This window comes from Lynx canadensis, chromosome A1 (genome assembly GCF_007474595.2).
Source record: "Lynx canadensis isolate LIC74 chromosome A1, mLynCan4.pri.v2, whole genome shotgun sequence".
Classification (NCBI taxonomy): Eukaryota; Metazoa; Chordata; class Mammalia; order Carnivora; family Felidae; genus Lynx; species Lynx canadensis.
This window is the reverse complement of record NC_044303.2, coordinates 68,493,119-68,505,962: the sequence shown is the minus strand read 5'-3', so window position 1 is coordinate 68,505,962 and position 12,844 is coordinate 68,493,119. Positions and strand designations below refer to the sequence as shown.

Sequence of the window (12,844 nt, the reverse complement as noted above, 5' to 3'; positions counted from 1 at the left end):
TTTAATATGGTAACTTATTCATTAAATTGTGCTTCACATCAATGGAGATCCTCAGTTCTACAAACTATCATGTTTTAAATAGCAATAAGGGTTGATAATGTCACAATACAATCTCCTAGTACCCGAGTTCATACATATTATTGCACAGAAACAAAAGGAAATATCTCTTAGGTGAAATAATTTACTATCTATTGGATCACTATCTTTACATCTAAAATGGGGCACCAGATAAAAGTCTAGATTTTTCTTTCCAACATTTTTCATCTTTGATACATTAAATGAAAAATAATGCAAACAAAACCCAGAAAGTACCTCTGGGGAACAAAAAGAAACAAGAGAAAAAGGAAAGAAAAGATGGCCATGTGATTACAAACAAAAGAAATGATGGGTTGGTGGAGGGCAACTGTGACAATAACTAAACCACGCAAACTCTGCTTCCTTAGAACGCCGTCTTCCCCGGCAAGAACTGAGGTCTTTCAGCAATGACATCTGGCCCTTTGAGGAGTTCCCACAGTGCAGCAGAGCACGTATCGCGCAGAGGCTCCATTTAATGCGTCAAAGGATGACAGTTGCAGCCTTTTCCGTAGAAAAGGAAACAGAACACAGGCTTCGGAAACATCTGTGCTTCGGCGTTCTCAGATCTGGAGTTTTGTTAGGTCACCTCGAGTCCTTGCCTGGAAGTTCAGGGGCTTTGGTCTTGCAGATGTAGCTGGTGTTCATAGCAAGGCCAGTCCTTCTGGAAATCTCAGCACTTCTGCAAGGTGGATTGGTTTTGCCAACGTGTGGCGTGGATGGGTCCATGTGCGTTCCATCCACGAGGCTACAAAACACACAGGTCTCAGAACTCACCCACTTGCCCAGAAGGGCTAATTCAAAGTTTTAGGGGATTAATTCAGATGCGTCCAGGTGAATGTGGTAGGAGGACAGCAGGATTCTGTCCCTTGGAGAACGGAGGAGGGGGATAAGGAAGGTGCCTTGGAGAAGGAACCTCTCTCTGCATGCTCCCCAGAGGCGATGTGACTGGGTGGAATCATCAGACTCAGGCTGCCCTGATACCCAGCCAGGAGACTTTCAGTTGGAGTTCTGATGACCAGTGGAGGCACAATAACTGTGGGAAAGGAAAGCCTTGGAGACGCAGCTGTGAACAGATCGGGGTATCCTTTGTCTAAGTCCAACCCAGGTTTCCCTTTGATCCAACCCTTCCAACTCATTCAGCCTTCAGTCCTGTCGATGCTCTCGTCCTGTTTCATGAGCCTCGTGCCCTTGTCATCTCTTTTAACTGGCCCAAAGAAATACAGTCCACATGTCTTCAGCCTGCTCTTGTTCTTGAGGACAGAAACCGTATGCCGTTTTTCTATTTTTCAATATTTCCTGGCACATATGTAATTCCCATTCTTTTCACCTTTGAAAGACTGCTTCCCTTTTAGGAGCCCTCTCCTCCTCTATAGTTACTCCTACTCTTCCAAACCCCCACCCCTGCATGATCCCATTATACAGGACTTTCTTCTCAGCTAGAGGTCAAGTTTAGAGAGGAAGACGATCAACTCTGTGTGAAGATGTTAGCCTATGACAGCTTAAAGCATTTCCTCTCTCTGGCAAATGTGCAAGGGGACTCATTTAACACCAAATATAACCTTTAAGAACCAAAGCAATAAGTTTCTGATAAAATTCCAGAGACCTGGGGAAGAAGTAGAGAGGAGGGGAGATTTTTTGAGCAGGGTTCTATTGATCATTCCTCACACCTAACTATTCAGGCTGTTACTGATTCTAGATATTTCTAACACTGAGCTTCCCTAAGGAGTTGTGAGCATATTCCCTCAGCCTTCATCTTGAATTGGACTTTGGATTGGCTGGGGTGAACAGCCAGCATGAGGTGTTTGAACGTCTGTGCTTCTCAATCTCCCCTGAAACACTGCCCATCTCTTGGACATTTCACTGCTAATAAGATGATTCCTCATTGGAGGCAGGCGTTGTGAGCCAACTCTACCAGTTTCCTTGGTATCTTGTAAGTCAGTAGTTCTATAAGAAGGTAAGGAAAGATATAAATCAATAAAGACTTAGATTTCATATTCTTGCAATTCCCAATCCTGATACTGATGCTGAACAGCATAAAGTAGTAGCAAAGGCTATGAAGTCAAGATGGGGGCTCTCAGCAACTTTCTTGTTAATAAACTAGAATTGAGAAATCTTTTAACATCTCTGAATCCCTGAATCCCCATGTGAAACTATCAGATGGGATAATGAATAGAGGTCCTTTTTAGCTAACACACAAGAAAGTAGTGGAGATAAAATGGGATACTGAGTGTACAAATGTTTGGGAAGCATTAAATGCTATACAAAGTTATGAATTTTAATCTTATCCTTTGCAAAACATATGACAGAATAGAGAACTCTGAATAGCACTCGGAATATTTTTCAATTCCCTTTGGTGGCAGAGACTGATAGTTTTATCAGTATTAAGTTTCACATTGCCTCTTTAATAATAGATTCCCCCCTGTTGGTCAAGGTGCATGGCAACCAATAAGGAAGACATTTCCTGGTATCCTTTGTTTACTTGTAGCTAATGGCTAGGTTCTAGCCCATGAGATGTGAGTGGAAGCGATATTTGCAACTTCCTTCCGTGCCCTCTCTGTTGTCTGAAATACAAACAAGATGGCAGGAGCGGCAGCAGGCACCTTGCATCATGAGGTGGAAGGCACGTGTTCGTATGAAAGAGCAACAAAGAGGGGGCCTGGGCTTCTGTAACTCACCAGAGCTATCCGACCAGTTTGTCTTTTAAATAAGAGGACAATGGCTTTGATCTCCTTGAAGTCATTATTATTTTGAATTTCTCTGTTAAAGTGGCCAAGTGGGAATCCTATCCTATGGATTTAATGTTTGTTTTTGTTTTTGTTTTAATGATCCATGCTCATCTCCTTGCCAGGTCTATCTCTGGTAGATTTTCTTCCCTGTATAAATACTATCTCTACTCAGGCTTGAACAAGTCCTCATATTTCAAACCCTTGATTAGACGATGACCAAGTTACCTCCTCTAGGTGATAAGAAACACGGTCTTATAATTCTTTAATAGCACACACGATATCCTTAGCTGTTGCCCAACACTGATTGCTAGTGTTATTAGTTATTAGAAGGAACATCCAAATAATTCTCAGGGCAGGCTTTCTCTGGTTAGCAAGAGTAGGCTGCCAAAAAATTAAAAAGAGACAGAAGAGATAGTATACCTTAGTCCCTGATGATAATTTAAACACACACACATGAACACGCACACGAGGACACCCCGTCCCAATCTGGGGCTCTCCTTGCCAAGAGAAGGGAAGGAATGTCTACCTGGGTGTTGTAGGAGTCAGTAGGATGTGGAAGCCCCTGGGGAATTTTCTCCCCCTCCTCTTGGGCTTTTAACAGCAATGTACCTGGTATTGATTTGGTTTTGGATCTTAAAGCTGTTGACTCCCCATGGCTCCCAAGATCCAGATGTCTTCTGTTGGCATCCCCTCTCTGAGCTTCACTCAGCATGTAGGTGTGCAGTCAATTTTTGGAGAACAAACTGTGTCCCTACCTCTTCATTTCTATCAACATAGGACCCCAGGGATATGACAAGCGTGCTGCTTTCGAATGAAATGATATGAGGGAGGAAGCCTGTGTCGGTCTTTTTAATTTGCTCAGCACTGGCCTCGGGCCAACACAAAGAGATGGTTTCTCCTCTGAACATCCTGATATCTGGTCTCAAGTGGAGCTCCATACATCACGCCTTCAGCGGCAAAGAGCCTTTTGATATAAATCCCGAGATGCCTAAGGAACAGTGTGAAGTCAGCAGAGACTGCCTCCAAGTCTCAGCTATGCATGAATTCCCTGCCAAACATTTAAAGTGAGTTTAAAAGAAACAATCCGAATGCTTTCTAACTTGTTTTGATTTTCCACATGACAAAACACTGGATTGTTATTGTGTGAGTGTGTGTGTGCGAGTGTGTGCGCGTGTGCGTGTCACAGCGGCAAGCAGATAATTTGCATCTAGGCAGAACATTAGATCCTAACATCGAAATGTGATGATGGAGAGAGAGCTGCTCATTAACTGTAGCTGCCATCTTCTTCCCTCTCTACCTCAGGAACAAATCATGGGTAAGATTTTGTGAGTCTAATTTCTACCGACTAACAAGCAATGTTTATTTGGTCCCTTTAACTTATATATGTCTCAAAAAGTGTGACTGCCTAAAAAGTCATCCGTCTCGCAGCTTGCTGGTGGGCCAGGGATGTGGAGACGTCCGGGCTCACCCCAGGCGGCATGGCTCTGGGTCATGGCCGGCTCAGGGCTGGCACAGTTGTGCCACGCACGTGGGTTAGAGACAAATCCTTCTGGGCTTTAATAGCTGGCTTCTTGCGTGATTGGCAGGAAGCTTTTATCCCTCATGGAACACATGAGTAAAAGGAGCTTGCACTTTGCAGTCCGTCACATCTAGCATACAACCTATGAGGAAGCCGGTTATTGTCTGTGGGATTCACTTTTCCCATCTACGTAATTGGGCCTAATAATATCTACCTTGTTGTGAATAGATTTAAAGTATGAAAAGGGCCCCCCCACAGTGATGGACACAAGGGAGGCCCCCAATAATACTCCCCTCACGGGGCAGATGAAGCCAAGGGTAGTGAGAGAAGTACAAAGCCGCTTCTCCAAATCTCTCTTTGATGGAGACACTGGGCTCCCCTCTGTGCAGGCAGGCACTCCATGAATGCTTGTGGGTTGATTGACTCTCAACCCCAGAGAGACTATTCTGGAGGCTGAGATGTGGCTTACGTAAAGCTGGCTTAAACATCAAACATGTTAGATATCAATGAAATAGGCTTTTCAATCTGATTTAGGGGTTTCACTCATTTTGCCTTGAGCTCCTTGAAAGGACTGATCAGATCAATGTTGTGAAACTCTTGACCCGCTCTGATCCTGCTCCTGAATGCCAGGCAAGGGCTTTCTATCCCCCTTTCCCCTTATTATTCGACAAACTTGGTATTCCTGTAGTTGTGATTGGGAAAAATTGAAAACGAGAAGCAATTGGCAATGCAGCACATTTTCAGGTCCTGTCTCACACACTCCAGCCCGAGCTGCCAGCTATGGGCATAGTCTAACAAGAGGAGGAGATCATGTGGGTAGAAGAAGGTTACCAGGCTGGAGATAGTCAAGATGTTGGGAGGTAGTCTGTCTAAACTCCTGGGACAACTGGCCCACTGAGTTCCGTGTCTCCTAGCATAAATCAGTTATCATTTATTTAGTGACCCTGAAGATCTTTTGCATTCTGGCTAGCTAAGCTCCTAGTCTTTGGGCCACATTCTTTTTAAACGTCTTCGCCTCTGTGCTATAGCAGAATTTCAAACTTGGAAGTACCATATCAAAGAAGATGACGGCTCCAAAGAGGTAAAACGGAAATACTCCTGGAAACACTACAAGTTCTGTAGCCTGTTTGGAAATGTTAGACATAGAGTTTTCTTCCTGCTTCCCCAGCTCTTAATTTATTAGTCAATTATTTTTGAACGAAAATAAAATCGGTAAAGGGTGATATTAGACACTTGTTAATAAGCACATTTTCTCTTAAATGCCACTATCAGTGTTCATTTCTCAGGGCCTGTCCTGAGACATGCCTGTCCTGATTCTACCAGCCATTCCCTAAAAGACGGGAGATGCAGCACGGCTCTGAGCTGAGATGCAGGGGCTTTGTGGGGTGTGAGTCTCTAGTGATCGTCAATAGGAGGGTGACCTTGTTTAAAAACAGCTGCAACAACAAAACACCGCTACTTATGATTTGAACCGCATTCGCACCGGGTTCAAGATGAGAGCGAACAGCAAAGCGAGGGTTGGCGTAAAACCTCATTTAAGGGTGGAAGGGGACTTCTTTCTTTCTCCTTCTCTCTAGACAGACCAGTATTTCCATTACAGAGGCCGTGTGAAACAGACCAGTTTCAGCAGAACATCCAAGCCATAATTTGGCTTTTCATGTGTGCCTCTGTGGGTTCCCATGCTGCTGCAAAGGATGTTTTCAAGAACTGTTTCTTTCTGGTGCTTCTCTCCTTGAGCTTCTAAGGACGTCTAAGTCAGATGCATCCCTACCCTACTTAATATCATGGATTGAAAAACGTCAGGGGAAAAAAAGAAGAAGACAGATCCTCTCCAGCTGGGCAAGGATGAAGACAAAGAGGAAGCAGGTGTCCAAATCAAGCCACCTACAGCCAGGTGTCCTCCAAAAGGCCCATCCTTCTCCAATGTAACCAACGCCACAGAAGGTCGGTGCGCCTGCTCATCCCCCCCGCCCCCGTCCTGAGGAAGGAGAGCACAGGGGGTCACCATCTCACCACCTGGCTGTTGTAGTCCTCGGTGACTGCCCCGTCTGTGTTCCCGTCCTCCTTGGGCCACCGGTGGCCCCTGTGCTCCCGCTGCAGCCTGCGCCCCTCCCGCCTCTTTTGCCGGTCCCTCTGGTGCTCTAGCTGCTTGGTGTGGTGGTAGCGCTGCTGGAAGAGATCCTTCGCGTACTCGTAAAGCTGCATGTCCAGGAAGTTGAGCTCCTCAATGCGCTGGCGGGCGCCCTCGTTGATGTCCACGTTGGAAGCCCGCGTGATGTTGAACTGCGTGAAGGGGGAGATAAACTTGAGGTTGAATGTCCTCTCAAAGAGAAACTGAGTCTTCCTCTGGAATTCCGTGAGCCCAAAGAAGGCCATGTTCTTCAGGTTGTTTTTTGCGCTCTGCAACAGGATGGTGTTTCTCTCGCTCTCATTCATGAAAGTCAAGTTGTAGCAGCCCACCAGGCTCAGGTCGGCCAGCATGCGCACCTGGCGGTTGTTGGCCAGGTTGTAGGTGCAGTCCATGAACTCCCGCAAGCTGACCCCAGACCAGTCGTCCCCGGGGTAGCAGGTAGGCAGCTCATCAGGGGTGGGGCTTCTCCCATCACACATGTGGAGGGAGGTTTTCCACGTGGCCCCTCTCTGGACGTGTTTCCACTCGCTCAGGTAACGCGACACTGGATCCCGTAACATGGTGATGTAATAGAAATTCCTGGAAGAAATTAGAAGGAAGAGGGTCAGTCAGTCGTTGACAACCACAGCTCTGGGATTCTGAACCTCCGTTGTGTTTGTATCAGCACTGAGTCAATTGCCTCTTCTGCCAAATGTTCATGCGAGCGTCGTTGCTTGGATTTGCACCTATCAGGCAAATGTTCCCAAATGTGATATTTCCATAAACATGCATGGACCGGTTTTCAATACCATTCATTTGTTGGGTATTTCCTCCCTGCTCCAGTCTGGGGAGAGATGTGGTGGGGAATAGGTCATTCATTCATTAAGCAATTTCTTCACTGATAAATTACTACCAGAAATAACAATACCTTATGTTAAGAAAACACACCAAGAGTTTTCAAAGTTATTCTCCAACCAATGTTTTATTTGATCCTTACAACAAACCTTTGTAGCAGATGTGGGACTATTTGACAGGGAAACGTGCAAGGAGGCAAAGTGATTCATCCAAGGTTGTGGGACCAAAAAGGGCAAAGCCGGGAGCCAAGCCTCCTTAGTCTTGCCTGTTTACACTGCTGTTTTGGATTACAAGTTAGGTGGGGTTGGGGGACGATGTGTTGTATGTGGAGACTGATGTTCACTGAACACCTACTGTGTACTAAGAGCTGCGACAGGTGCTTTATAATACTAGCACAGATAATCCTCAGCACAATTTCATAAAAGGTTCTTTATCATAACTTCTTCAAAGCTGAGACCATAGAGACTGAGAAAGGTGAAAACACAGCCTAAGATCCTAGAATGAATTAATACTTGAACTGCAATGGAGTCCAGGCCTATTGATTTTAACACTTCTGTGCTTTCCTATGTACTGTATTGCTATTTTAAAAATAAAAATATAATTAATATTTATTGAATGTCTGTTTTTTTAATTTTTAAAAACGTTTATTTTTGAGAGACAGAGAGACAGAGAGAGAGAGAGAGAGAGAGAGAGAAGAACCATGAGCAGGGGAGGGGCAAAGAGAGAGGGAGACACAGAATCTGAAGCAAGATCTAGGCTCTGAGCTGTCAGCACAGAGCCCGATGTGGGTCTCGAACCCACAAACTGCGAAATCAGACCTGAGCCGAAGTCAGACGCTTCACTGACTGAACCACCCAGGCCCCTTGAATGCCTATTAGTTGTCAGGTACTGTGGTTATTATAAGCACAGGTCTTCTCGACTGGCATCAGATGGAACATTGAGAAAAAATATGTCTTTCAAATGGTTAGCTTCAGAATGGTTCTGTAAAGATCAGGGTGCTTCTGGCTTAAAGAGGCAAGAAAACTGTAAAGAGGCAAGAAGAGAGTTGGAAAAGTAGATAGGTAAAGACACAACACAAAGCATTACAGGAAAGTAAATATTGATTAAAATGAGGAAAACCCGGGGCGCCTGGGTGGCGCAGTCGGTTAAGCGTCCGACTTCAGCCAGGTCACGATCTCGCGGTCCGTAAGTTCGAGCCCCGCGTCAGGCTCTGGGCGGATGGCTCGGAGCCTGGAGCCTGTTTCCGATTCTGTGTCTCCCTCTCTCTCTGCCCCTCCCCCGTTCATGCTCTGTCTCTCTCTGTCCCAAAAATAAGTAAAAATGTTGAAAAAAAAATAAATAAAATAAAATGAGGAAAACCCTTCTCATGATTTGAGCTGCCTCCCAATGGAATGAGCTGCCCACCCACCACTGGGACCAGGAGTGACAGTCAGAATGCCCCTGAGCAGACAAATGGTCCTGAAGAGCTCAGAAAGGAAGACTGGTCTTCCCTTGGCCAAGCTAACCTGGATTTTTTTTTTTTTTAAACTTAATACCCAGGAAAAGCAATGACAAACATAAGGGCTTTGAGGGTGCACTGCTTTTGATGCTGCTTTTAAAAAGGAGTTGATAGGGTGCCAGGGTCGCTCAGTCGGTTAAGTGTCAGTCGGTTAAGCATTGGGCTTTGGCTCAGGTCATGATCTCGCAGTTCATGAGTTCGAGCCCCATGTTGGGCTCTGTGCTGACAGCTCAGAGCCTGGAGCCTGCTTCAGATTCTGTGTTTCCCTTTCTCTCTGCCCCTCCCCTGCTCATGCTCTGTCTCTCCCTTTCTCTCTCTCAAACATAAATACACATTAAAATAAATAAGTAAATAGGAATAGATGAACTATAATATTTGAAACTACACATTTACTATATTCAGTTATTTTGAATGTCTAGCCAGACAGTTTGAAACGTGCTAATGAAACTGCACTACCTCAAGGAATGCTAGCATCTCCTTAAATTAGAAAGAGGAATGTGCTGACCACAGACAGGCCAGCCCCAGCCCTTGCTGTGGCCAGGTCCCATTTTACGTTACTCCATTGTCTTTCACTGTGACAGAATGACAATTCCATCAGTGGGAGAAAATTTCATGAAAGGTCAGTAGGGAAAGCAGAAAACAACTTGATACAGCTTCTGGGCTCCACGACGAAATGTTGATGGTGAAGTTTTGTTCAGAGTAGGTATTACTATGGTTGAACGCTATATGACATGTCATTACTTAATTCTGCTTTGGTCCCATCTCAGGGCTTGTTCATGTTTACATTTTATAAGCAGAGACTGATGTTTATTTCACAAGACAATTGCATAATAAATATAGAAACACAATAATGATGATAGTCACATAACTCATTAAGGATGCCAAACACTTCAAGACAGAACAATCTAAAGCAGACCGATCTTTAAATTGGGACAAAGACCACAAATGGAAAATTTAAGATTTTCCTGTTAATTGGGCAGAAGAGAAAACACACACAAAAAAAGGATTTAAGGAAAACGCATGGTGACAATCAGTTGATAAGTCTCCACCTCATTCACCTGTCTCAGGGTTAGAAACAATCTAGATTTTTTAAATCATAGGAGCCGGAGGGTTTTATGGCCAGGAATTACAACGGTTTGTGAAGTAAAGGTTTAACTGGAATCTGCTCCTGGAATTTTAGTGGCTTTTGTCTGACTCGGGAAAATTGGCCATAGAATTGCTGGGGCCCTCATTCCATTGGAAATTTACAGGGTCTCAAAGCTGACTGAACCTGGCTTGGCTTAAAATGGTATTGGTTTCAAATTTAACTTTATACAATTTAACACCGCAGTTAACAATGACCACCCAAGCTGTAGGATGATGTTTACATGAGTAAAATAAGTCCCACATGTCTTCAGGTTCTGCCAGCTAAATAGGTAAGAGATCAATTTGTACGCAAAACTCCGACATCAAGACACAAAAATGTACTAGTGGGACATTTACATTGATGGAGTACAAAGTTGTCCCAATCTCATGGTTCCGTAAAGGAATGGCCCTTCGCATTTAAGTATTGCTTTAGTCAGACATATTCTCATGTATGTTGTGTTTCCTTGTTTAAATCCTGCCAAGGATTCAAAATAGAAATTTAGAAAAACAGTAAAAATGAAACAAAGGGTTGAAGAGCACTCAACTACTGGTGAAAGACAAAACACTTAAACATGATCAATTAAATAATTTTTTCTCATCTCTACTTTTCCATTTTCATTTGCTTCTCTCCTTGCAGACAGAAAACTGCAAAGATCACTGTTGAAATGATGTTTATGTCCAGGCCACACGCCCACATGTGCAACGTACAAGCTTTGCTTGGGTTTTATGAATCTTCTGCTCACTCCAAAGAACAACACGTACTCATTTTCTTCTGTTCTCCAGACTCCTGATTCAGTTTCTAGGGAGAAGTCTTAGAGGGTGCCACACTACTTAAATTTGCAAGTTTCTTTTGTATGCCTTTCTTGTTCAACAGCACAATGGAAGGTAAAGCAAAGAACAGAGAAAGACTAGCCCCAGCTCCCTAGCAAGGCCTGTTATGGCCACAGTGTGGAGGTCTTCATCCACTCTCTCCGTCTTTCCTAATGCAATCTCCTAGCCTAGGTACAGCGTCATCTGTTCAGACACCGTCCTTGCAGTTGACTTCAACTCCCCTCAGATTTGGGAAACACAAATAAGTAAACTACTATTTTCCTCCCTCATCTACCATTCATTCGTTTGTTAATTCTGCCAATGTTAATTGAGCCCCTTGTGTTTGGTAAGCACGTGGGGGGGTGGGGTAGGGTGGGTAGGAGACATCAGGGACTCAGAGATTACCAACACATCACCCTCAAGGGGATCTCCAGCACCCAGTGATTTTGTTGCAGTGAAAAAATCGCTAACTACCACAGTAAGGGAATGTTCTACCAGTCTCCTGGGACCAGAGCAATCTCCAAGACAGATAACTTTATTTGTCGGTGACAGCATTCTGTCAGCAGGTCGTCCATTTGCCACCAACTTCATCGAGAGTTTGGGCGAATTCATTTAAGAATGTCTATAAAGCAATTGCAGCCCTTTCGAATTGTCATTCTTGGGCCCCCAAGGTAATGATGGCAAATATGGGGTGTGCTCGGGAAGATTAGGGAACAAGTCACCTTGGTTAGTTCAAGGATGATTTTAACTGATGATCATCTGGGCCATCGTGGCTTACTCAAGTTCAGGGCCACAGAAAACACACTTTTCCACGGCTGCTTTAGAACCACCTGAACGTCCTGCTCTGCTCTGAGGGAATCACATCAAACAATTCTACATGCAGCACAGAGGCATGACTGCCCTCCTTCAGTCTTTGACTTGTCTTTCGCTCACTTGCAAGCTGCTGCCTGGCCTTTTGTGGCCTAACTCCACCTTGCCTGATGTTTCCAGACTCTGGGGTTTCCTGCATTACTCACTGCACTTTTAACCTGCACGTGAACATCGTGGTCACCTCTACCCTTGAATCTCCTTTTTGATAACTGGACTCAGGCCTCATGTCCCACAACACCTCACACAAAGTCCTGCTCACAGCAGATGTTCAATACACGATGCCACATAAAAGAAATGATGATCGTATGAGATTAAATGTATTTTAATAACTAAGGTTAATATCGCCTTTGATAAATATGGCACTATCTTCTTTCCTAAAACGAATCCAATATTGTTTTGACTGTTTAAAATGTGTGAAAAGTGTAAAAAGATACATAATCTATGAGTGTATCCATCATTTGATTGTGATGGTCCACGTGCAGAGAGAGACAGTCAACACAGACTTTGGGTAAAAAGTAGAGTGTTCAAGCAACAGGTAATTAGTAGCGATGAGGTGCCTTTTTAAAAATGTTAAGCTTACTAGTTTTCTTCCCTATTGCTTCAAAAATCTGTATTTCACCAAGCAGTTTATTGTATAATTGCTCATTTCTTTAATTAGCAAGCCATTTAATTAACACACGCTTATCGAGGGTTTGTTATGTGTAAGGATCTGCTCTAACAAATGTGGAGAACATAAAAAAAGAATAAAATGCCCTCAAGTATTGTGTGTGTAAGGGTGGTCGATTAGAAAAAGCCATTGTGTAGCAAGTTACGGAGGTAAGGAGTGAACAGGCAATATTTAAGAGAATAGTTACGAATGTACGGAGAGAAGAGTGGTCTAGGTTAGACCAGGAGGTTCATGTTGTGCCTTTCACAAAATGTTTGTTTAATATATGAATGGGTGGGAGCTACAATAGGATGCTGAGTCCAAGGAGTCATGGGCTCTGAATACAACTGTCTATTCCCCAAATGAGAAAGGTGTTGATTTAAGAAGACTCATTTAGCAACAGCGTTCAGTGTAGACAGAAGTAGGCAGAGCCAGGAGAGACATTTGGTAGCTGTGGTGAAGGGCCAGCGGGGAAGAGCCCAGAACCATCGGTGTGGATGAGGAAGAATCAGGGACAGATTCCTATCATGCACCCATCTGTCATCCTTCCTTCCCTACTTCCACATTGCCAGCTTCCTCCAAACTACCTTTCCCTCTGTATATTCTTCTT

General features: G+C 44.1%; 1 protein-coding gene across 1 annotated transcript in view; it reads right to left on the bottom strand.

The window, feature by feature from the left end:
• Nucleotides 1-337: 337 nt before the first annotated feature.
• HS6ST3 (heparan sulfate 6-O-sulfotransferase 3) overlaps nucleotides 338-12,844 on the bottom strand; it is a 660,648-nt gene continuing 648,141 nt past the window's right edge. The window contains exon 2 of the mRNA XM_030312895.1: nucleotides 338-7,030. Coding sequence (XP_030168755.1) covers nucleotides 6,322-7,030 — 709 coding nt within the window. The 3' untranslated portion in view covers nucleotides 338-6,321. The remainder of the gene's footprint in view (nucleotides 7,031-12,844) is intronic.